This window comes from Lynx canadensis, chromosome A3 (assembly GCF_007474595.2).
Source record: "Lynx canadensis isolate LIC74 chromosome A3, mLynCan4.pri.v2, whole genome shotgun sequence".
Taxonomy (NCBI): domain Eukaryota; kingdom Metazoa; phylum Chordata; class Mammalia; order Carnivora; family Felidae; genus Lynx; species Lynx canadensis.
Window position 1 is genome coordinate 42,583,421 of NC_044305.1, and position 25,693 is coordinate 42,609,113.

General features: G+C 45.6%; 1 protein-coding gene across 6 annotated transcripts in view; it reads right to left on the minus strand.

Moving 5' to 3' along the window:
* Positions 1–25,693, minus strand: part of RRBP1 (ribosome binding protein 1) — a 65,603-nt gene that overhangs the window by 33,301 nt on the left and 6,609 nt on the right. For 2 of the 6 annotated variants that reach the window (XM_030310138.1, XM_030310143.1), the window contains exon 2: positions 6,352–8,257. In XM_030310138.1, the coding sequence (XP_030165998.1) occupies positions 6,352–8,236 (1,885 nt within the window). In that variant the 5' untranslated portion in view covers positions 8,237–8,257. The remainder of the gene's footprint in view (positions 1–6,351; positions 8,258–25,693) is intronic. The other 4 variants (XM_030310141.1, XM_030310142.1, XM_030310140.1 and 1 more) reach the window with 4 other exon arrangements.

Here is a 25,693-nt window from a genome sequence, read left to right on the forward strand (position 1 = left end):
AAGCCCAAAAGGTTAGGAGCCCCACTCCGTACAATGAGTGCCTGCTTATTTGACTCGCAAATAATAGAGCTTTTTTTTTTCTTTTCCATTTAAAAAAGAAAACGTATTTACCCAACAGATACAAAAATACTGATTCGAAGGGTACACGCACCCCCCACTGTTTATAGCAGTATCATCAACAACAGCCAAACTATGGAGAGACCCCAAATATCCACTGACTGATGAATGGATATAGAGGATGTGGTGTATATATACAATGGAACATTACTCAGCCATCAAAAAGAATGAAAGCTTGCCATTTGCAATGATGTGGATGGAGCTAGAGTGTATTGTGCTAAGCAAAATAGGTCAATCAGAGAAAGACAATTACCGTATGATTTCACTCATATGTGGAATTTAAGAAACAAAACTGATGAACATATAGGAAGGGGGCGGGGAGAGAAGAGAGGGAAACAAACCATAAGAGACTCTTGATGATACAGAACAAACTATGGGATGATGGAGGGAGGCAGGTATGTGTGAGATGGGCTAGATGGGTGGGGGATACTAAGGAGGGCACTTGTTAGGATGAGCGCTGGGTGTCGTATGCAAGTGATGAATCACTGAATTCTACTCCTGAAACCAATATTACACTGTCTGTTAACTAAAACTTAAATGAAAAAAAAAAAAATGCGGGTTACCAAAAAACCGGAAAATAAGGGCGAAGGAAAGGTATTAAAATTTACCCGTAGTCGGGTACCCCAAGAAGGCCCTTCTCCCACACAGACTCGTGTGTGTGTGACAAGGTCATCGTGGGGTGTCTGAGAGCGTTTTCCATCTCCTGCAGGTTGGCGGGGTTCCCCCGGGCCCTGACACGATGACGGTCTTCTGGCCTCAGGGCAAACAGGCCCGCAGACAGGGAAGGGTGTCCGGTGTGAAGGCAGCGCAAGAGGGGAAGAGCCACGCTCAGCGACAGCAGTGCACCCACCAAGTTCCAGCGGAAGCACGACGTTCTGGAGCGTGTGCAAACGGGCATCTCGCGCTCCCCGTCGGTCCTTGGTTCCTCTGGGGCCAGCCCACGCCGTACTAATCTGGACTCACCTCTAGGCACTGGGACAAAAAGAGCTGTCCTAAAAGTGTAACTTCACACTCCCAGCCGAGGTATGCCAGCAAAGACCGACTCCGAGGGCAAAAACAGATTTTCAAGAAACCCCCACCATGTACACAACACACTTCCTGTAAGAGGGACGCAGCATTCCTGATAAACACCATGCACGAGTCCTGAGGGACTCTCCGAGAGCGAACCAGCGGAGGTCTGCAACCAGGCTGCACGCACCTAGAAGCTTTCGTTCTGGGGAAATTTCCACTTCTCTGTGGCTCCCCGAGTTCCCTCTTCTGCAAACAACAATAAAAGAATCTGCGCCTTTTGTTTCATAAGTAAGCGTCTTCTCCTTATTCCACACTTGGGTTTATAACGCTCCCCTCAAGTGGTCACCATCTCGACAGCACCACGTGAAGAGTCAAGTCAGGTGGAAGGTGCTGGAAAACGCTCATGTGGGCCTCTCAGCACTCTGAGCGAATTGTAAATCGTGAAGTGTCTTTGGGGAGCGATGCAGCACTGTGCTCCTAAATTGAAAATGGACCCGTCTTTTCACTTAGCAACTGCGTATCGACGTAGTTACTTTGCAGAGGTACACTACAATATACGTACATCACTGTGGCATTAATTTTAGCAGCAAAAAAGCTGCATGCTGGTTAATGCCATTTAAATAAGTAAACGATACATTCATGCTATGGGACAGGATACAGCAGCAGCAGCCCTGTAGGTACAATACAGAAAGATGTCACTGGTACCCTGGTACACAAAGCAAGCAAGCTCCAAGGCTGTGCGCACCGCAGGCCGCAACTGTGTGTGCCAAAGCAATGAGCGGAATGGCTCCCAGGCTCCCCCATGAAAGGGAGGGAGTGGAAAGACTTTCGGTTTTCACCTTCCATGCTTCTATGCTGTTTGTACTTTGTTTGCTGGAAGCACACATTTATACGCTAATAAATTTTAAAAGCGTGGATTAGGAAGGCAGGTGTTCACTGTCAGATCCAGCCACGGACAAGTGGTAAAAACCTGCCACATGGCCCTGATTTGCTCTTGTAGGAGAAACAGATCAGAAGTCCTGGAAGAGTTCCAACTGGGGCCTGCAGAAGCGTGTCCTGTGCCCGCCTCCACACCTGCCTGGTCTCTCTCTGGGGTGTCTGTCAGCAAGGACCCTGCTGGGCCCACCTGGTGACAATTGAGGACACAACCCTGTCTGTGGTGCCCCCCAGCTCCGGGGCAGGTTCTGCTGCTGATCTGTCGTGCGTCATTCCACGATTTCACTTGTCACATAGCACTGGGATACGGAGGACGACGGGGAGCTCACCCCCACCCCACTCAGGACGCAGGCAGACAGAACAAGGCACTGGGTGAGCTGCGTGGTGCCAACACGATGCTGCAAAGACATGCTCATTTTTACAGGCTGCCTGGCCTCCTCCTGGTGGCTCTGGTCTAGAACAGCACTGTCCTAACTGACTACACTGATGGAGACGCTCTTCCCTGCACTGTCCAGCAAAGGCAGCCACTGGCCACAGGGCACTGTTGAGCACTTGGAATGTGGTGAGTGCAACTGAACCAGTCATTTGACTGACTTTTGATCATTCTGAATGCTACCTGAGATAGCCCCCATGTGACCAGCCCTAGACTTCTAGCTCTCTGGTGCCCACGGTTAAAACTTCACGGCCCTAGAGCCCTCCCTGACCCAAGTTCAGGTCTCCTCTATTTGGAGAAGGAACTCCTTTCCTGGCCTGCTCCACACCTACTCTCCAGGCATCTCCCCTAGCTGAGGCCGCTCACATCTCCACGCCCCCGAGTTTCTAGATGCCTGGGGCCATCCAGCCCAGCCCGAGCTGTGCTCTTGAGTTGAGTGCACAGGGCCATGGAGAAGCTGGCGGTGGGCAGGCCCTGGACAGAAATACAGAAGCTCCACCCCAGCTAGCGGGCAAGGAGGTCAAAAGCAGGCAGCCGGGGCTGACTGCAGCATCTCGAGCAAAGGAAGGAACACGCGACATACAGTATGACTGCATGAGAGGAATGTGGCCTGCTTCCCATTCAGCAACACGGTCATGGCCACAAGATCACCGCCATGGATGCTCAATGTGAGTCAGATCAGTTCTAGAATGCTAAACATGTATGAGATATCATCACAACGGAAGAGTGAGTGAGCCCTATTCTATCATACTCCATTTGGAAAATCCATGCCGTCCATAGACACAGGTGGTGGCTAAATGAAAACATGGAAAGAAATCAGCATTCTGGACAGTGGGAATATGGCTGCAAATGACTGAAGGCTCTCAGAGTGGAGAAGGGCCTTGATGGCTCGTCACTGACATCTGACTTGGGAGTCGTCTTCAGAGCAAGCCCCAAACCGCATGTCTATATTTGGGAGCGCCAAACACCCAAACACCCAAAGCACACACTTCACTTACTCTACCCTCAGGTCCAGAGTCCTTTACAGACAGACAAGAACTGCAAAGCTGCCAGAAGCCAGGCATCATGGAGACACCCACCTTGCCCTGTGCCATCCAGGCAGTGACTCAGGGGTCCTTACTACCTGCTCCCCACCCCCCACCCCCCCACCAAGTGTGGTCCTGGAAACAACAGCATCAGCATCTCCTAGGAGCTGGTTAGAAATGCAGAGTCTCAGGCTCTACCCAGAACTGTGAGTCCGACTCTTTACCTTAACAAGTCCCCCAGGGGATCCAACTGCATAGAAAGTTGGAGAAGCAATGCACTTGGGCATATCCCCACTACTTCTGAACACACAGATTATTTCAGGATCTTCCTGGTGTTGGTGCAGGGAGTGGCCTGCATCTACCCTGGGGGTGGGGGTGGGGCTTCAAGATGGCTTTACACCCCAACCACAGCAGGTGGAGATCACATGACAAATTACATTCAGGAAAATGACAAATTACAAGACAGTGTTTTCCCCATGTCTCTAGGCTCTCAAACCCCCTGAAGAATAAAGAAATTCGCCTTTCAGGTGTCCTCTCAGCTGCACATAATACCCTGTGTGGCTGGGTTTTCATTCTGGGTCTGATGATCCTGTGTGGTTGCTTTTGTGGCCCAGTGCCCCATACTGGCCTTTGCGATTTTCTCATTGCAACCTTGGAGTGGCGTCAGGCCTCCCGATATCTGGGCTGATTAATATTAATTTTGGCTGTCTTTGATATTTTCTGGGGTTTGATTTTTTTTCAATTAAATCTAATTTATCCAGACCTTACATGTTTAGAGGGATCCATAAGCAGACTCTTCCAAATCTTGAACATGTTGCCCAAGATCAGAACATTTCTTCTTCCCACTGAAATGAGGCTGCCTCCCCTCACTGAAGTTCTCAGACATGACAGTCTGCTTCAGGACCATTTTATTCTCTGACCTGTCTGTCCTTGGGCCAGCACCCTAACCTGTAATTACAATGGCATGGGAATATGTTCACACATCAGACACAACTGGCTTCCCAAAAGCCGCTTAAAAAAATCTATCCAATATTCCAACCTATTTTCCCCACCAGATGGGACTTTCAGAATAGTTTTGTCAAGTTAAAGGCGGGAGTCGGCAGGGGAATCCCATTGAAATTTTGGCTAGAATAATTTTAGTAATAACTGTCATTTTATCCATAATATTTAACCTCTGGAATTTCTTTTCTCTGTTCAAATTTTCTCTTAGGCCAGTAAGGTGCTGTGTGGGTTCATACAGGTCAGAAAGTTAGGTCTTCCTCCTAACAAGGTTCTCTATTTCTGGCTTATTAGTACCACTTGCCTTCCTTCCTAAAGTACCACATTTCTATTTAGTGCCCTGTTTCAGATGCCTAAAGCCAAACATGGTAACAATGGCCACAGGACATAGGTCACGGGACAGAGGAAGCTCTATTCTGAACACACCTGATGCTTTACAGAAAACAGGCCACTTCTCAGTTCCATCCCTGTCCTCATGTCTCAAATACCCTGTCCCTGGGTCAAGTGGAACATCAACTTAAAGACAAGGCAGCAAGCCTTTCCTCCGGCCTGCGGAGGCAGACGGAGGCTGAACATTTGGATTTTCAGAGGGCTTTGAGAGGCTGGCCTCACTTGTGGGGGCCAGGTGGGCTCATCTTTGACGCTCAGCAGGAGCCTGAAGCTGCTCACACAGCACAGGTCCCCTCATAAGGAACTGGGTGCTGCCTGAACAAATGCCCCCCCAAAAGGTGGGGGAGGAGGAAACCTGAGAAAAGGTAATGCATCTCCACAAAGAGGCAAGAAAGGGAAACCCAGCTAAGAACATATCCAGCACAAGGCCCAAACATCTCAGACCCCCTAAGATACCTCGGTAAGACAAATGCAATTAATTATCCAAATCAACTAATGGCTAGTCAAAGATATTAAAAAAAAAAAAAAAGGAAGCAAGAAAGAAAAGAAAACCGAAGACTGCCATATCAAATGAGTGATGAACAGGAAACAGGAACTCACTGGCCCAATTTCTATAATGCACACTAAAAACATAACAGAAAATTACCGTTCTGTATTGTATATATATAAAATGGTCCACTAAGTAACTGGGATAGGGAGTTGGGAAGAGGAAAAACTGGGGATGGGGGTGGATGCCATTGTTAACCTTAAGAACATCCTACCATTAGTCATTCAACAAACATACAGAAACGAGTACCAGGTGAGGTAAGCAACAAACAGCCTGGCAGAACATACTCAGACATCTAAGAAAGATTTGCCAAGACACAGAAGTGTTTCAGATTGTGTGATGGATGGAATTACTATTCCTAATTCCTCACCACTCCTTGTACTCACATACTCACACCTCTTACAACATCACTTGGCAGTCCCTCCCACTGGAGACAGTGCACTTCCTACCCCTTGACTCTGGCTCAGTCACATGACTTGCTCTGGCCAATAGGATGCTGGTTTGACATGTGCCCTTTTATAGCTCTACTGTAACCAGGAGAAGGACCTCTACCCTCCAGAATCCCTGAAGCCTCAGCCTGGGCCCCAGAATGAACACATATGGAACAGACCTATGGTCAATCTACAGCAAGGGGCCGAACGTAGTTAAACTGCAGTGTGAAGCAGAGCCACTTAGCTGAGACAACCCAGATCAGTCTACTTTCAGCCAATTCAACAGAAGCACGAAAAAGAATAAATGACTGCTGGTGTAAGTCACTGAATTATGGGATGTTTGTTACACAGCTTTGTTGTAGCAACAGCTAACTGATACATATGGCTCCCCCAAAGGGAATCCATAAGCTACTAAAAGATCGCTTTTCCCTTCCAGTTCACAGAGAAATCAGAACTACTTACCAGGCTCACCTTTTTTCTTTGAACCAGACTTCTTCTTTGCAGGAGCCTCTTGCTTTGGTGCCTCTTGGCTCTGGACCATATCTGCATTTTTGCCTTGGATAGGAGCTGACTCTGTCCTTTTACCCTGATTGGCAGATGTATCCGCCTTTTTGCCCTGGTTGGGGGACCCTTCTGACTTTTTGCCCTGGGTCGGGGTTCCCTCTGCTTTTTTGCCTTGATTGGGGGCCCCCTCTGCTTTTTTCCCCTGGCTTGCAACAGCCTCTGCCTTTGTGCCCTGACTAGCAACTGAATCTGCCTTTTTACCCTGATTCTGGGCCCCCTCTGCCTTTTTGCCCTGATTCTGGGCCCCCTCAGCCTTTTTGCCCTGATTCTGGGCCCCCTCGGCCTTCTTGCCCTGGTTGGGAGCCCCCTCTGCCTTTTTGCCCTGGTTGGGAGCCCCCTCTGTCTTTTTGCCCTGGTTGGGGGTCCCCTCTGTCTTTTTGCCCTGGTTGGGGGCACCCTCAGCCTTTTTACCCTGGTTTGGGGTTCCCTCCTTTTTGCCCTGGTTGGGGGCTCCCTCCACCTTTTTGCCCTGGTTCTGGGCCCCCTCTGCCTTTTTGCCCTGGTTCTGGGCCCCCTCTACTTTTTTGCCCTGGTTCTGGACCCCCTCTGCCTTTTTGCCCTGGTTGGGGGTCCCCTCTAACTTTTTGCTCTGGTTCTGAACCACTTCCAACTTTTTCCCCTGATTGGGACTCCCGTCTGCCTTTTTACTCTGGTTTGGGGTCCCCTCCTCTTTTTTACCCTGGTTTGAGGCCCCCTCTGCTTTTTTGCCCTGATTCTGTGCTCCCTCTGCCTTTTTGCCCTGATTATGGGTCCCTTCTACTTTTTTGCCCTGGTTGGAAGCTCCCTCTGCCTTTTTGCCCTGGTTGGGGGCCCCGTCTGTCTTTTTGCCCTGGTTGGGGACCGCTTCTGTCTTTTTGCCTTGGTTTGGGGTTCCTTCTCCCTTTTTACTCTGATTCTGGGCCCCTTCTGCCTTTTTGCTCTGATTCTGGGCCCCTTCTGCCTTTTTGCCCTGATTCTGGGCTCCCTCTGCCTTTTTGCCCTGGTCTGGAGCCCCCTCTGCTTTTTTGCCCTGGTTCGGGACCACTTCTACCTTTTTGCCCTGATTCTGGGCTCCCTCTGCCTTTTTGCCCTGGTTGGGAGCCCCCTCTGCTTTTTTGCCCTGGTTGGGGGTTCCCTCTGCCTTTTTGTTTTGGTTCTGGACTCCCTCTGCCTTTTTGTTCTGATTCTGGGCTCCCTCTGCCTTTTTGCCTTGTGCAGTGCCAGTGGCTGGGGTACTGGCCTTGGCACCCACTGGGGGCACAACCACCATAGGCACCTCTTTGGGAGCAGTTTCCAAGATGGCAGCCTTGGAGGTAAGAACTTGGATAGAATTCACTACAGAACTAACTGCTGGTTCCACCTTTGCCACTTTTTTCTCCTTTTTCTTTTTGTCCTTAGGGGAGGAGGCCAGCTTCTCTTGGGGCACAGCTGGTACTGGGGCTACAGGGGCAATGACCACGGGGGGCTGGACTGGGGTTGGAGCCACGGCCACTGCAGGTGCCCGCACAGGATCTTTGAGAAGGATGGTCACGTTGGGGGCTGGCTCATGGTCAGGTATCTTCCCATTGGGTTTCTCTTCCTTTTTCTTGGTCTTTCCTTTCTTCTCCACTGTTTTCTCCTTCTTTTTCTTCTCCACTTTCTGGTGGTGCGTTTTCGCCATCTCCTTGCGCTGGTTGGCTAGGGCTTCTTCATATGACGTTTCCTTCATGGAGAAGGTGGACACCAGGAAGATGCCGATGGCAGAAACGACCATGAATCCACCAAAGACCACAACCCCCAAGGTCTGAGTGTCGTAAATATCCATCCTGGCTTGTTTTCCTTTCACCTGCCAAATACATACATGTAGGTTATTTTTTGTAGAAACAGAGGCATTTGACAGTTTCCATCCTCACCCCTGCCCCCAAACTTAAGGTTTTGCTAATCCTTCAGACTGATAAAGTCAAAGAAACAAATCCAGACAATCTCTGATGTCATCCATTCCTTCCTGCCCCTCTTCAGGAGTGAGTTTTTATGCAAGATATGAGCAGCCCCTATTAGTGCTAGGATAGGAAGTGGCAGAGAAATGGCAGAGTACAGGTGTGGACACATAATACCCTGGAGACTCAGAAGCCACAATCACAACTCAAGAGATTCTCCACCGTGGGGGTCAAAGATGCACATCAGCATGAGCACGGGCGAGGTGTGAGACCATGGGGAGTGGTGAGGACTGGGGCATGAATGCCCCAGTAAACTAGGGGGACAGTGTCACCCAGCCATTGCTAATTATTGTAGAAATGTTGAGTGCTGTGTTGAGAGATCTGCTTTTTCACACGAGGCCAGAAATCTTTTTTTTTTTTTTTCTCTTCAAAATGAAATCGACTGATTTAAAAAAATACCATGTGAACCAAATCAAGTACTTCTGCAGGCTTTCGGCTGCATGCGTTCTAGCCAGCAGCCCCTGGCCCTCTAGCTCTACTTTGCTGCCTTCCTTTCCCTCTTCCCCAGTGCTGACAGACACAACGACCGAGCGTCAGAGACAAAAAACCTTCACAATCCTGAAAAGTGATCAAGAAATTGTTGAGGAAAAAATGGCCTTCAGGATAAGCTCCTAAAGAGTTGCTGAAGCTGCAATGTGCATAACAGGAAACAGGAAGTCCTGCCCACCAAAGAAGAGACCTCATGTTTGGAATTTCACAGCCACAGGCTGCAAACAGTGGGGGTAAATGGTGTCACCAGACCCAATCCTCACCCCAGGGAGGGAGCCTTTTGCCTGATGACACTCCAAACAAATCAAGAGGATGAGCCACTTCTTTTCGCTGCCCCTGGACCAGAGTCCACGACTTCTGGGCTGCCAGCCCAGGCTGGGTCTGACTTCAGTGAGGAACCCCAAGAGAGTTACTTATTTGGGTGTGGTCAACTTTTATCAGCTAATTTTGATGTGACTATCACATTCCCAGTCCCCTGCACAGATCCTAGCCCCCCTTAAGAGGAGCAGCGATGGAATTCGTGAACAGAACACAAGTATAAGAAGGCAGGTAAGGGGCCCTGGGTGGCTCAGTCAGTTAGGTGTCCTCCTCTTGATCTCGGCTCAGGTCATGATCTCATGCTTCGTGAGATCGAGCCCCATGTCAGGCTCTGAGCTGACAGCATGGAGCCTGCTTGGGATTCTCTCTCTCTCTCTCTCTCTCTCTCTCTCTCTCTCTCTCTCTGCCCCTCCCCCACCTCTCAAAAATAAATAAACTTGACAAAAAAAAGGTGAGTCGGGGAAGGTGGGACAAGAGGAAGGAGGGAACAGAAGGGGAGAGGTCAACAAGCCCCCCTCCCTGGCATGACCACTGCCTCCCAAATCTCTAGACCCTGGGGTAGGCTGGGTCCAGGCTTGCCAAGGGCTCAGAAGTAGAGATTTGTCCTCCACTGGGAGCAGGGGAGGGCAAGAGGGTGGGGATTTCTTAACAATCATGAAATCCAAATTTTGACATGAGGGCATTTTATTTTATTTTATTTTTTATTTTTTAATGTTTATTTTTGAGAGAGAAAAAGAAAGAGAGTGTGAGAATTGTGTAAGGGCAGAGAGAGAGGGAGGGAGACACAGAATCTGAAGCAGACTCCAGGCTCTGAGCTGTCAGCATAGAGCCCGACGCAGGGCTCAAACCCACGAACCATGAGATCATGACCTGAGCCAAAGTTGGACGCTTCACCGACTGAGCCACCCAAGTGCTCTAACATTAGGGCATTTTAAAGAAGAGACTAAGAAGAGATTGTTCTAAATGCCTCAGCATTAGGTTTGAGGAAAAAAAAAAATCACTCATCACGGAACACACACACAATTTCACTGTGGCTTTCTAAATAAGCTCTCTGCAGGAACAGGATTTAAGGTACTCATGACAAAAACTCCACAGCATGTGCTCCCCCCGCGGTGACTACACCAGCTGCAGGCTATGACATTTACTTCTCCCAGACTGTCACCTTTATCGCAGCTGTGACCGCCGCAAGCCAACTCTGAGGTGGGCTCATGGAGCTTTCAAATCCTGGGCAAGTGGATTCTGACCTCTGGCCGTGGGTTCTGGACGGCGTGAGCCACAGCCAGGCACCCTCAAGAGAGGCTGTCCCAAATTAGCCTTTCCAGGAACACACTCACAAGCGAGGTGTGACACTGCACCCTGTTCAGTCCCGGAAGGAATCCAGTGGGTGGGAGGGCAGGGACACGAAGGCCTGGAACGTTCTACCATCAACTTCCATTTCTTGGTGGGCATCGACCAACCAAAACTCTAGGTCCTCACAAGGAGCTCTCAAAACTTCGCCAACATGGACACATTCAGGTACAAAGATCACATTGTAATCAAATGTATTTAATCTATTCAGATGACAAAAATCCTCTGAAACACTTCCCTCCCCCGTACCCCGCTTCTTCAGAGGCAGTGTGAGACCAGGGGCCTGGGTCACCCTGGTCTGGGTCACTCCATAAGTCCCAGTGGCTTCTCAACAACTGTGCACTCAAAGGGCAGTCTTCCGTGGAGCTGCTGCAGGGTCACCACGCCGACACAGTCACCAGGCTCCCACAAAGCCGGGTCTGTTCCCCGCTGAGCACTGTGGGATCGGTGCGGCCTTGCGGTGTAGGCAGAAAAGCCAAGGTTGAAAAATGTGCCTTGAATCTTACTCAAGCTAGGCAAATACAGGATACAAAAATATACCCTCTGTTAGGAGCGCAGACTTGAGAAAAAGCTAGCTCGGGAGAATATTTTTCCTTCGCAGCACACACAAACGCATGTTTGAGAGGAGCACAAGTGTGTCTTCCAAGTTGTGCAGAACGGGTTGCTCTAAAAAGGAATTACATCCCCACCACTAATTCCTGAGTTAGAATTTCTTTAAAAGAAATCTTTCACAGGAAAATGAAAAGCCCTAGTCTCGAGAAGTAATACACTGAAACATTTACGGCTCAGGCCGTATTGCCACAAATGGCAAAGAAATCTCAGCGAAAGCCAAGCCAGCCCGCTGCTCAGCAGAAACGTCGTGGGGAGATCCCACACTCACCAGGGTGATAACACCAGCGATGCCTTCCAACTGTGCTCTCGGGACCAGCATTCTGGGTGCTTCGCTTCTGAAATCCCCACTGTCCTAAAAGGACTCCCAGTAGGAATGTCCCCTGGGTTTTCCCACTGGGCCAGGCCCAGGAGGTCAAAGAATGAGGCCAGATGTGTGACCACCCACATCTTGTATGGACTGACCACAAAGGACCTGTGTTCTGTCAATTCCAGAAACTTCTGTGAAATATGTGCTTTCACTTACTATTGCTAGTACACTTGAAAGCGTAGAGCAGAGGGGTGTCTGAGTGACTTAGCTGGTTGAGCATCTGACTCAACTTTGGCTCAGGTCATGATCTCACGGTTCGTGAATTCAAGCCCTATATCGGGCTCTCCGCCATCAGCTAAGAGCCCACTTTGGATCCTTCATCCCTCTCTCTCTCTGCTCCTCCCCTGTTGTCTCTCTAAAATCAGTAAGGGTCTGGAAAGAATGGCTTTTCTTCTGTTCCTAGGGGGTAAGGATTCAGGGAACAAAAGTCTGTGGAGGCCCTGAATTCTTTAGACATGGAATACATTTACCAGCTCGTGTGGCCCAACCAACGCAGTCCAATTTGGCCAGTTCAAGCCAATTTGGCAATTGAGACTTGGGTAGGTTTTGTGAAGATACCCTCAACAGCACCTCTGGGGCTGGATCTCATCACTAACCATCTGCTCTGTCATGGACCATATGCAGGTGCACAGAGAAGCGTGGGGCAGGGATGTGCCCGGTGGATGTCAAAGAGATCTAGTTTCCAGACACCCTTCCTGGGCACAAGGTGACCAGCCAGGCAGGTACAAAACTAAAACAGAGCGACAATAAATCAGAGACCCTAGCAGATATGTCTGCATCAGGACCACCATCACCTAATTTGTTTAAATATTGTAAAAAATATTGTGACCACTCATGTCCTACCACTCAAGCTCTTATCTCACAGGGACTCTGAAGCAGTGTTGAGCAGGGTGGGAGGGGGGGCTTACTGGTCTCTTCTCTGAGTTTCCACTTCTGTTAGATGCTGTGTTGACTGTAGGTTTGTAGCAGAAGCATTTTATGGGGTTAAGCTATCTTGTATTCCTAGTCACCTCTTCTTTTCTTCTTTTTTTAACAATTGGGTACTGAATTTTAGCAAATGCTTTTTCTTTATCCCTTGACATTTTCTCTAATCTGAAATGGGTTGAATCACAATAATATATATTCTAATGTTAACTCACAGATGGTTCGTATGGTATAAACGCTTCTTGATGTTGGGCCCTTTCTTTTTTAATGTATCACTAGTTTGGTTTGTTCAATTTTTTCATGTGAGATTTGCATGTGTGCTGTGGAGTGAGAAAACCTAGGGATCATTCTCATGACCCCGTCTTTCTGTGATCTTGGTAGCAAGGTCACTCGAGTCTTACAAAATGAGCTAAGGATGGTCCCTTTCCCCTCTCTTCTCTGTGGGTTTAGAAGAACTTGCCTGCAAAACTGTCAAGATCTGGTGTTTCCAGATCTGTTCTTGGCGGTGGTGGGAGGGGGTAAAGAGTTAACTCTTTCTGCTAATTTTACTTAACTGCTAATTTTATTTTATTTTAACTGCTAATTTTATTTTATTTTTCCACTCAGTTTTATGGAGATATAACTGTCACACAGAACTGTGTAAGTTTGGGGCACCTGGGTGGCTCAGTCGGTTAAGCGTCCGACTTCGGCTCGGATCGTGATCTCGCAGCTCAAGAGTTCGAGCCCCATGTTGGGCTCTGTGCTGACAGCTCAGAGTCTGGAGCCTGCTTCGGATTCTGTGTCTCCCTCTCTTTCTGCCCCTCCCCTGCTACACTCTATCTGTGTCTCAAAATAAATATTAAAAAAAAAATTAAAAGAACTGTGTAAGTTGAAGGTGTACAGCATAATGACTTATGCATATATTGTGAAATGACTACCACACTAAATTCAGTGAACCTCCATCATCTCATACAGAGACCAAAACAAGGCAGAAAAAAAAAAGGGAAAAGCAATTTTATCCCTCGGGAGAACTGTTACTCTCTTAACATCTTTCAGACGCCCCACACACCAATGTTAGCTGTAGTTGCCAGCCAAGCCGTCTGGGACCTCCCTAGCACTCGCTTATGTTGTTAACTGGGAGTGTGCACCTTCTGACCACCTTCCTGTGATTCCTCCTACTCCTGCCCTTGGTGACTGCTGGTCACCCCTTTTTCTAGGAGACTGGTTTTGGGGTTTTTTTAGATTCCACATATAAGTGAGATCACACAGAATTTGTGTTCCTCTGACACAACACATTATGTTTCACTCAGCATAATGCCCTCAAGGTCCATAAGTGGCAAGGTTTCCTCTTTTATGGCTGAATCATAATCTAGTGTGTGTGTGTGTGTGTGTGTTCGTAACACAAACTTCCTTATCTGTCAATGGACACTTAGGTTGTTCCATGTCTTGGCTGTTATAAATTGCTGATTCAATATCAAGGATGATTCCAAACCAGCTTTTGGGTTTGTGATCCAGCATACATAATTTTCATTATTCCTTCCTCTAATCTCTATTGGTTTATTCTGCTCTAACTTTACAACATGGACATTTATTAATTTTCAGGCCTTTCTTTTTTCTTACAGCAAATATTTAAGGCAACAAATTTCCCTCTAAGTACTGTTGTAGCTACGTACTACAAGCTGCAGCACACATACTCACTTTTTTCATGATTGTTCAGTTGTCTTTTCTAAATCCCATAAGATCTCCTAGACTCATGAGATGGTAGTGACCTTAACTTCCCTAACACATGGGGGCTTTAAAATATCACTGATAGTTCTTATTTAACTGTGTTGTCATCAGAGAATCTGTTCTGGGTGATATAAAGCTTTTAGACCTCTAATCAGGATCTGGAGACACTAATAATTTTTTACATGACCTAGGACACAGAAACATACATACGTATGTGTATATATATATATACACAACACTTTCATGAAATGACTCAGTACTAGTACATGTGATACATCAGTATTTTCTATACCATTAAAACATCTGAAAAGGTTTTTCACAATAAATTAAATTGATTTTGAGTCTCACAATAGGTTGGGCCTATACTCTAAAAAATACTAATTGAGGGGCACCTGGGTGACTCAGTTAAGTGTCCGATTTCGGCTCAGATCATGATCTCGCGAGTTTGAGCCCCATGTCAGGCTCTGTGCTGGCAGCTCAGAACGTGGAATCCACTTCAGATTCTGTGTCTTCCTTTCTCTGCCCCTTCCTGGCTCATGTGCTTGCGCTCTCTCTCTCTCAAAGAATAAATAAACATTAAAAAAAAAATACTAATTTAGATAATGATATTTGGTGAGTTTTGCTAGACTGTGGTCAACTTTTATAAATACACGTGTTCTCTATGGAGTGAAGGGTTCTATGTGTATCCTTAGCTTCAGCTTAATACCTTCTATAGACCATTTTTGGCTAATTCAATCTAGTAACTATTGAGAGCTTTTAACATTTCCCACCACGTATCATGTATTTTATCAGTTTCTCCCGGGAATCTGCCAATTTGGGCTTTATTTGAAGGCCATCTCATTAGGTGAACATCAGATCAGCATTGTTACATCTTCTTGATAAAGTATCTGCTATTCCCCACACCCGCCCCCCCCATTACATAGTGACCTTCTTTATCCCTAATAATGAATTTTTTTTTTTTTTTTTTTTACCATTAAAGTCTAGCTTGTCTGATTATTTAAAAAGTTATACCAACATTTGGGAGGTTAATACTGACCTAGAATCATTTTCTATTCTTCACTTCCAACCTTTCTGTGTTCATATGTTTTAAGTAGAACTCTTAAAAATAGCATAAAGCTGGATTTTATTTTAAGACCAGTGTAGCAATTTGTCTTTTTAACTGGTAGGTTTAATTCATCAACGCCTATTGTGATTTCCTATATAATTGGACTCACTGAAACCTTGATTTTGTCATTCCTATTTATAATACTTCCTTGCTTATTCTCCTCCCACTCCCTTTATTTCTGCATCCTATCAGGCTATTTAGGTTTTATCTCCTTTTCCTCTATGGTGTTTAGAAGTTATACATGCTACTGCTACTCTTTTTTTTTTTTTTTTAATGTGTACTGAAATTATAATTAAAATGTGTTTTACTCTTCCATTTTCCTAGCATATATACTTGACCTGATTTCCCCGATGCCTCCGGCCACTTCCCCAACAGCCAAAGAACTGTGGAAGGCCTGAAGTCTGGTGCCCATCCATCTGACATGAGCCCCTTTTCCGACTTGGCGCACCCCGCTTCTCCATCACACACACCCCAGAATGACTCAAACGACCCAAAGCGACTTTTGTCTCAGACAGCTCATGTTTGCATTCCCCAAATGTTTACCAATTTCTTTGTTGACCACTGCTTCCTGCGCCTCACTCCCTTCTTATTGGGTCATTCCAAAGTACATCCTTGACTAGCTCTTTCAACAAGGATCCATTCTGGATCAACTTTCTCAAGTCCTCATAGACCCGCAATAATATCACTATTCTACTCATGCTCTTCGTGAGTGGATTAACGGAGTGCAAAATTCCCTGCTGACTGTCCTTGTCTCTTACCACTTTGAAGATATTATTTTATCTGTCTTCTGGCTCTTTTGGGGGGGAGGAGGAGTTACTATTGAGAAACATGCTACTGATCTGTTGTTCCTTTATGACATCCTAAAAAAAATCTCTCACAACTTTTAAGATTCATCTTTGGAGTTCTAAGGATTCAACAAAATATTTTTTAAGATTATTTATTTTGAGAGAGAGAGAGAGAGGCAGAGAGAGAGAAGCCCAAGTAGGCTCTGTGCTATAAGCCGACGCAGGACTCGAACTCACAAACCGTGAGATCATGACCTGAGCCAAAATCAAGAGTTGGACACTTAACTGACTGAGCCACTCAGGCACCTGTCAAGAAAATATTTTTAGGTGTGTATCTTTATTTGTCTTATTCAGGCTCATCGTGCATTCTGAGGTTGAGGGCTCATGCTTTTCAAAAATTCCAGAAAATCCTGGGCCACTTTGTGCTTAGAAAATTTTTTTGCTCCTTCTCTGGGGCAGAACTCCTAATCTGACCTCAAGCTCTCCATGCCGCCACCTGGGAAAACTCCTCAGACATACGTTCCATTTCACCAACAGTCTCTTCAGCTGAATCTAAACAGCTCTGTAACCAGTCCTTTGAGTTTATCTCTTTTCAAGTTGGCCTGTTTTTTTTTTTTTTCTGGTGTTATTTTTTCCATTAATGTTTTTCATTATCTACTTTTATATCTTTAATAGCGATTTCGTGTCACGTCTTTGGTGGGACTTTATCAGAGGCAATCCTGTCTGGGCTGAGTAGTGGGCTTGTGTCAGAGCTGTTTAATCTTTGTTACAACGGGGCCCTCAGAAAGCAGCGGCCTCGGACTAACTTTTACACAAGGCCTGGGCTTCCTATAATAGATTCTCAGGAGACTGATGCCCCCCCCCCCCCCCACTGCCCCAGGACAAAACAGGTAAGTTTCTATGTCATTTCCCCTGGCTGCTAGTCCGTCCTTTCATTGAGGGTGCGCGTTTCACACGAGGGTGTGAGGGGGGGCTCAGGTCCTACTCCCCACTGACGAACCCCTGTTCCCATCTAGACACAAAAGCCAAAGACCCAGGTGACTCTGGCTGACAAGACCCCACCCACACCCCATGGTCAGTTTACTTCTGGGTCCCAGTCATTTCCCTCACCCTTGGTTTACAGCTTTGGCAACCTCTTTTATTACCCTGCAAGCCCAGCTAAGCTTTTAGAGAATGCCTATGAACTTTAACATTTCTAAATGTCTGGAGAAGAGGGTTTTCAGATCAACTCATCTAAATATTAAGTGTAATTTCTGATTTTTTTTTTTTTTTTACCCAGAGAAAGAAAATTTGGTTGCTAAACAATATATTCTGAAATAATTTATTTCATGAGTTAAGGGAATGGAAACGACTTAATTCCCACTTTAGAAAAACAATGCTACTCATTTTAAAGAAAGATGAAACACTAAAAATAGAAATGTATTCTATTATAAGCCTTTGCTTATTCATTGGCTATTTCAGATTCAGTTTCTACGCCTAAGGAAAAAAAATAAAGAATTGACATGTTTTTGTGTTTCTCCAAAATAATGGTCTTTGGAAAAGTAATAACTTCAAAAGGCCTAAATCTTCCGAGAACGCACAGGAAGCCTACAGGCCTCACCTCATCAATGAAGACAACATGCCTATGAGGCAGGAATCCAGAATCCTGACTTCTCAAAATGACAGCAGTTAAGATGTGCTGGCCCATGACAGAATTGGTACTGTGACTGACATCAGGCTCCCAGAAAGCAGGGACCGGTCTCTTCTGTACTGTATCCAAGCAAACCTCAGCTCATCAACACTCCCAAGTGCTCCGTGAACAAAGGCCATCAGGACAGGAGTCGCCATTTGTATGGTTATAAAGATCACACCCAACCAGAAAAGCCTCGGTATCCCCGGTAAAGGAAAAGAATGTGCGCTGGTGGTTTTGCACACCTTCGCAAACAGTTAGTTCTTGGTTCTTCAGAGTTTTCCCACTATTGCAAACGTGGTCTCTGTTTCATTTTGTTTGCTGCTGGTTGATTTCTGTAGGGTGACTTCTCCCCCCAGCAACTTTTGCCTAATTCTAGGGACACATCCTTAGATTTTTAAAAACATTTCCTAGGTATATAAGCATACTGCCTATGAATCACAGTTTTGTTCCTTTCTCCCCAGTCTTCCTGTCTTCGGCTTCACTTTCCTTGAATTTTTCACAGGGTAGGCCCTCCTAACACTGTGCTAAAGAGAAGGAAGGATCCAGGCATTCCAGTTTTTCCTGATCCCAAAGGCAAGATTTAGGTATCCTGCTGGTTAGTACAGTGTTTGCTATAGGCTTTTTGTAGAGAGCCTTTTATCAGGTTCTCGGTTCTCTTCTTGGGTCAGTGTGGATAAGTTATATTTTCCTAGAAATTTATATATGTTGTCAGAACTTGCAAAACTCTTGCCATGTTGACGTGGAAAAAAAAAGAGGTCTTCTCTGTATAATGCGTGGCATGATCCCTCCTCTGGATCCTTCAGATATTTTTAATAAGCATCTACGACACTGGTTTTACTTATTTTTACTTAGTACATGTCGCTCGTTATAACCACTTACCTTTTTAATGTCAACCACATCTGTAGTAAAGTCCCACTTTACATTCTTGAGGATTTGCGCCTTTTCCTTGATCCATTTTGCTTGATATTTGTCAACATTACCTATCTTTTGTGAGAATGAAATCTTGGCTTTGTTGGATTCATCTGCTATGTATTCACCTGTTTTTGGTTTCATTTATTCCTTCTCATCCATATTTTCTTCTGACTGGTTTTAGTATGTCTTTTTTTTACTTCTGGGGAAGATGCTTACTTATAACTCATTAATTTTCATCTTTTGTTTTCGGATGCATGTATGTAAAGGTACACATTTCCCTGTAAACAATACTTTAGCTACATCCTACAAGGCTGGATGTGTAGCATTTTCATTATCACTCACTTCAAGACATTTTCTATCCCCCTCCCTTTTTTTTGGCCTAAAAGTAAGTGCTAGAAGCATAGGTTTACAAAATTTCCAAATGCATGAAGATTTCCTATTTCTTTTTATTCATATTTCTAGTATAACTGTGCTCAGATTACCTGCTCTATATAATCCCAATCCTTTGGTATTTGTTGAGACTTTAAGGCCCCAGATATGACCAATCTTTGAAACTTTTGAAGTCACATGTGTACTAGCTGGCTGCAATGTTTTATTTATATATAGTCATAGAATTTTGTTCAAAGTTCCAATCCTTGCTGATTTTTGTCTGCTTAACTGTCAATGTCAATTACTGATGGGATGTACTAAAGTTCTTCACCATGATTATAGATTTGAACACTTCTTGTAGTTCTGTCAATTTTGTTTTAGGTATTTTGTGACGAAGTTAATAAGATGCACCAAAAGTGAAAACTGCCGAATCTTTAAGCTGAATTAAACTTTGATCGTTATGAAGTGACCTTTCTCTGTACAACACTTTCAGTGAGTGTTAACGTCTCTTTTATATACCAGTAATACAACACCAGTTTTCTTGTTTTTTTGTTTTGTATTAAGTAATCTCTACACCAAACATGGTGCTCAAACTCATGACCCCGAGATCAAGAGTCCCTTGCTCTACGGACTGAGCCCGCCGACTGCCTCAACACCAGTTTTCTTTTAGTAGAATTTCTATAATGTACCTTCTTCTATCTTTTTATTTTCAACCTGTCTCCTGTAAACAGCACAAGAGTGGACTTTAAAAAATCCAGTATATCTTTATGTTTCAACTGCAGTATTTAATCAATGTATATTAGATATGAATGCTGATATATTTGAGTTTAATTCCGTAATCTTATTTTGTGCTATTTTCCCACCTGTCCGCTCTTCTTTTTGTTTTTAAGTCATCCCATTTTCCCCCTCTACTACTTTAGAATATACTGTTTCTATTCTTTAGTAATTACCTTTAAAAAAGAACATGGCAGGGTTCACCAAGTTCAAAGTTAAATGAGCTTACCCCTTCCACTAGCTCTATTACTCCTTTTGTCTTCAGTGTTACTGTTTTCAGTATTTAATCCTATCTTTTTCTCAGTCACCCCCACCCCACGCCACATGTTACTATTATTCTTCCACATTTGTTTAGAGTGGCCCAAATATTTGCCACCTTCTTTATCCTTCCTTGCTTGTACAGCTTACTCTTTCCATTTGGCATGACTTGCCTTCCAAGAACATCCTCCAGAATTTCCTTCGGTGAGGGCCTGTCAGTAATTACCTGTCTTAGTTTTCTTTGTCTTAAAAGTTATCTTGAGTTTTTGATTTTTGTTTTTCCTTTGGTTCCTGTATCATTACACTCTACATATGGGTGTTTTTTCCTTTTTTGGATGAGTGTCTCATCTATTCTTTAAAACCTTCAGACATCATCTTGTCCAATACTGGCTCTGGCCCATGATCACTCACCTCTCCTGGAACCCCAATTAAACACACTTCTACCCTCCCCAATTCTTAATTGGTCTTACAAATTATTCATTTGGTCCTCTAAGATGAAATCTGTATATTTTCTTCTGCTTTATCTTTCAGTTCACTTATTCTCTTCAGTCTGTTGGGTTTTTTTTTATTATTTTTTTAATGTTTTATTTATTTTTGAGAGAGAGTGCAAATGGGGGAGGGGCAAAGAGAGAGAGGGCCACACAGACTCCAAAGAAGGTTCCTGGCTCTGAGCTGTCAGCACAGAGCCCAATGCAGGGCTTGAACTCATGAACCGCAAGATCATGACTTGAGCTGAAGTCGGACCCTTAACCGACTGAGCCGTCCAGGTGCCCCTAGGTTTTTAATTACAATTATTGAGCTGCTCATATCTAGAAGTGGTAACCTGATTCCTTTTTCAAATTTGCCAGGTCGTTTTATAGTTTCCTTTCCCTGTAGGTATTTTTGATCTTGTCTATTACTTTAAGTATAGTGAGAGGCATTGTTCAAAATCTGAGTCAACCCCTCTACTGTCTCATATTTTCACAAATCTGTTTCTGCTGGTCCTCTTTCATAGCGTTCTGCATTCTTTGTGCATTTACTTATTCTTAACCGGGAACTGCTCACTTCATTGTGAAAATTACACATGGGGATTCACTAAGCCCGGAATGAAGGGGCGGTCCTTCAAAGATCTGCTCATCTGTTCACTTGCAGGATAGCCCAGAAGGACAGTCTTCGTCGACTCTGAAATAAAGAACTTTAAAATTGGCTGGAGAATTTCCTCCCACTTAGGTCACAGGATCTGCATGAGGAACCACTCGTGAGAACGAGTCCTCAGGAGGGGAATGGGCTTATTTCTGGCTCGCCTTCACCCTGACGGTGTAGCAGTCCTCTGTGGTTGCAGTTCTGAGGGGTAGGGTCCTCCATCATACTGCCTCCTGTGCCCAGAGAGGCCATCAAAATTCAGCGGTTGCCCCCTTTGCCAAATGCCCTGGGGGCCGTGTTTGCTGTCCAAGGCTACTCCTTTCACCGAGGTTTTGGCCTCCTATCTTCTAAGAATAAACAATCTAAGTGTCCATCGTTAGGTGAATGGATAAAAAAAAGATGTGGTCTATTTTACACACACACACACACACACACACACACACACACACACACACACACTCCTCAGGCAAAGGAAAGGATGAAATCTTGCCATTTGTGACCACATGGATGCACCTCGAGGATATTATGCTGAATGAAGTAAGTCAGACAAAGAAAGCCAAATACCACATGATTTCACTTGTAAGTCATAATCTAAAAAACAGAAACAAACTGAACTAAACCCAGATTTCAGCTATGGAGAACAGAGTGGTGGTTACCAGAGAGGAGGGAGGCTGGGAGTGGGAGGAGGTGAAATGGGTGAAGTTTGAACCAAGAGGTACAAACTTCCAGTTATAAAATAAATATCAGGGGGATGTAATACACAGCATGGGGAATACAGTCAATAATACGGTATCAACTTTGCATGGTGACAGATGGTAACTAAACTTATCGTGGCGATCAGTTCCCAACGTATACAAATCACTACCGTACACAACAGGATATTGTAGATTATCTTAAATAAAAAAGATAGTATCTTTCAAGCCATTCCCTGCTTTTCAGAAGATGCTTATTGTTGGCTATGTAGCACCTGCCCTGCCCCACCCCGTTCATTAGACTGGTCCATCCCACCCAGTCCACCCCATCGCCAGAGCACAGTGGCCCCTCACTTCTCTGGGCTACTGACTCTTGGCACTGTTGGACCAAAAGACATTGCCATTTGGCACTCCTTGCCAAATGAAATCCCAGCCAATCAAGCTCTTAAAAGAAAAATGAGATCATCCCTGCTGCGGGACAGGAGGGCTGGTTGTGCCAGGGAGACTTCCAAATCCAGTTCTGGACAGACATCCAAACCCCAGAAGAGAGGAGCCTTCAGGGTGTCCTTCCACCACCAACCGGGGCCCTGGCCAAGGATTCTCCAAGGTGGGAGGGTTTTCAGGTTAGAAATGCGTGGGTCAGGGCTCAAATGACTTTTGTACTCGGCTGCTGGCTCCTTTGTTTTTAAGAAATCCACTCAATACTCCAACACTCATTACATTACCTGGGGGCGTGGATCTGATAAAGAAATCAATCCCCAGATCAGGGCTCTCCCTTCATTTAACTGCTGAGAAGAGGAGCTGCCTTTCCACTCAGATTTGTGGTTAAGAGCACTTGCTCATGGGCAACAAAACCTGACCATCTTCCACAAGCCTTTTGCAAAGGCCCACCGTGTATTAACGAATTTCCTGGCCAGACGCTCCCATCTCTGTGACCAAGGGGAAGTATGGGATGAGTGAGTTATTTCTTAGGAATAGCAAACTTCATTCTGGTTCCTTTTTAAAATCAGCCATTGTATCATATGTCCCCAGCCCTCCTGTACTGCTGGTGGGAGCAGAAATGAGTACCTGCACCTTGGGAAGAAGTCTGGCCTCTCCTCTAAAGGTGAGGATATGCCTCCTTGTGGCTCATAATCCCACTCCTAGGTACAGACCTGACGGCCATTGAGATAAGCGGTCACCACAATGAGGGGCAGGACTTTATACTTCGTAATATAACATCTCCTATATTATAAGCCCCCAATCAGAAACTGTCCAAGTACCCACGCAGAATGAAATGGGCACTGGCGATGGACTCACAAGCCGGAATACTACACAACAATGACAATGAGCTATGAGGCCGACAGCACAGATGACTCCCACACACGACATCAAATGAAAGACCCAAGAGAGCACGGGCCGGGCTTTGTGATTCCATTTACCTGGAGTTCAAATTCGATGGAGCAAATCTGTGTGCCAGAAACCAGCAGCGCAGCTATCCCTGGGGACAGGCAGCAGCTGGAGAGGGCAGAATAGGAACATGTGGGGGGATAATATTTCCTGATCTGCTGGTTAAACAGGGTGATCAGTTTGTGGCAGTTTAAAACTGGGCAGTGGACTCACAACAGAGCACTTTTCTGTGTAGGTACTTTGCATTACTAAAGAGTTAAAAATATATATGCCCACTCAGGTAGGAAAACTGTATCACCCGGAACTTGAAGAAGGAGCATCCTCAGTGCCTGGAGTATCTGTGACACTGTTGCTGCTGCCACCTCCCAGCCCTCTCATGGGCATGGCCGCGTTGCTCCCACCAAAGAGGCGGGTAGCTGGGGTGGGGGGAGGGGGGAGCAGGAAGGCAGTCACCTTACAGTCTGTGGCCACGCCTACTGTGCTGGCCGCCAGACAGCACTGAGTGAAAAATCAATCCGTTCAGGGGTGCCGGGGTGGCTCAGTCGGTTAAGTGTCCGACTCCTGGTTTCGGCTCAGGTTGTGATCTCGTGGTTCGTGAGTTCGAACCCCACATCGGGCTCTCTGCTGTCAGCGCAGAGCCCACTTCAGATCCTCTGTCCTCCTCTCTCTCTGTTCTCCCCTGCTCATGCGCACATTCTCTCTCAAAAATAAACATTGAAAAAAATGCAAAAATAAATAAATACACACATACATAAATACATAAAATAAAACTGTTCAGAATAAGGCTCCAACTTAATAAGCTCCCAACTTAACAGGGAAGCAACTTAACACAGAAAACAGTGCCTGGGCTTCGGAGCCGTAGCTAAAGTTGACCTTTTCAATGTCCGCTGACACATCACTGTAAGATTTCATTAAAGGTGTCAATAATTCATTTATTCTTCAGCACTGACCCCTTCTTTTCCTCAATCACTGTGATTGCTACTAAATTCCAAAAATTACTCGGTTTTTTTTTCCCCTTCCTTACTACAAATATCTAGAACTCAGAAAGAAATTGAAGTGTATTGCACAGAAACAAGACTACATCGAATTCCTATTCAGGATGAGCCTTAATCGAAAAGAAAACAGTTTTGATGGAGTTGAGTGGTACATTCTAACCACTGAATGAGAAGTTCCAGAAAAACATCCCACCTGGGCTTAGGGAAGAACAAGCGTCTCCACCATCCCGGGTCAAACAAATAGGCCAGATGTGCCCATCAAAAAGAGAGAGGAATCGGGGCACCTGGGTGGCTCAGTCGGTTAAGCGTCTGACTTTGGCTCAGGTCATGATCTCACGTTTGTGAGCTCCAGCGCCACGTCAGTTGGCACAGAGCCCACCTCAGGTCCTCTACCCTCCCCTCTCTGCCCCTCCCTCACTTACATGCTCTCTTTTAAAACTAAACAAAAATGAAAGAAAGAAAGAAAGAAAGAAAGAAAGAAAGAAAGAAAGAAAGAAAGAAAGAAAGAAAGAGGAAGAGAGAAAGGAAGGAAGGAAGGAAGGAAGGGCAAGGAATCCAGGATCTACTTTTCATGTCTCTGCCAAGAAGCAAAGCAGAAGAGCAGGGGGGAAACAAAAGGATGGGGGGAAACCTGGGACGGACTCTTACCAACCAGACCACCTGCCTGGACCATCTTCTCCCACCTCCCCTGGTTTCCACATGCAAGTGCTCAAGGAGAGTAACCTCCCTGCGGGAGGCAGCAGGTTAACCTCATCAGTTCCTGTACTCCTCGAAGTCTGACTAAAAGAGAGAATAAAATGCCAACTACAAGAAAAGAATTTTCCTCCTACCACTAAGGAACACTCTTGCTCACTAAACACAAAATCCACCTCTTCTCAGAGCAGAACCGGCACATTGTTCAAAGCAAAAATAACATTTTCTTTCCTGGTGAGCGTGTTGTCGCTGATACACTCAGTTACTCCCTGAAGCCCCACCAATGCTCATCAGCCACAGAAGGAAATCAAGGGTGCTTGCTGCGGATTCTCCTCCGGGAACTGCGGAGCAGCTGGGAAGGACCCAGTGCTGGTGAGGCACCCTGACATGGATGGGGGGCTATGAAGGGACAGGGAGGACTGAGATTAATATAACTGGCCTGAGAGCACCTGGGTGGCGTCCAACTTCAGCTCAGGTCCTGATCTCACAGTTTGTGGGTTTGAGCCTTGTGTTGGGCTCTGTCTTGATGGCTCAGAGTCTGGAGGCTGCTGCAGATTCTGTGTTTTCCCTTCTCTCTGCCCCTCCCCTACTTGCTCTCTCTCAAAATATAAACATTAAAATATATATATATATGTATAATGTAATATATATAATGTATACATATAAGTGGCCTGGAAGCTTATGACACCTGGGAGAAAGCCAATGCCCAGGCCTTCCACTTAAGGTCACTTCAAACCCCTGGACTCTACGAGCAG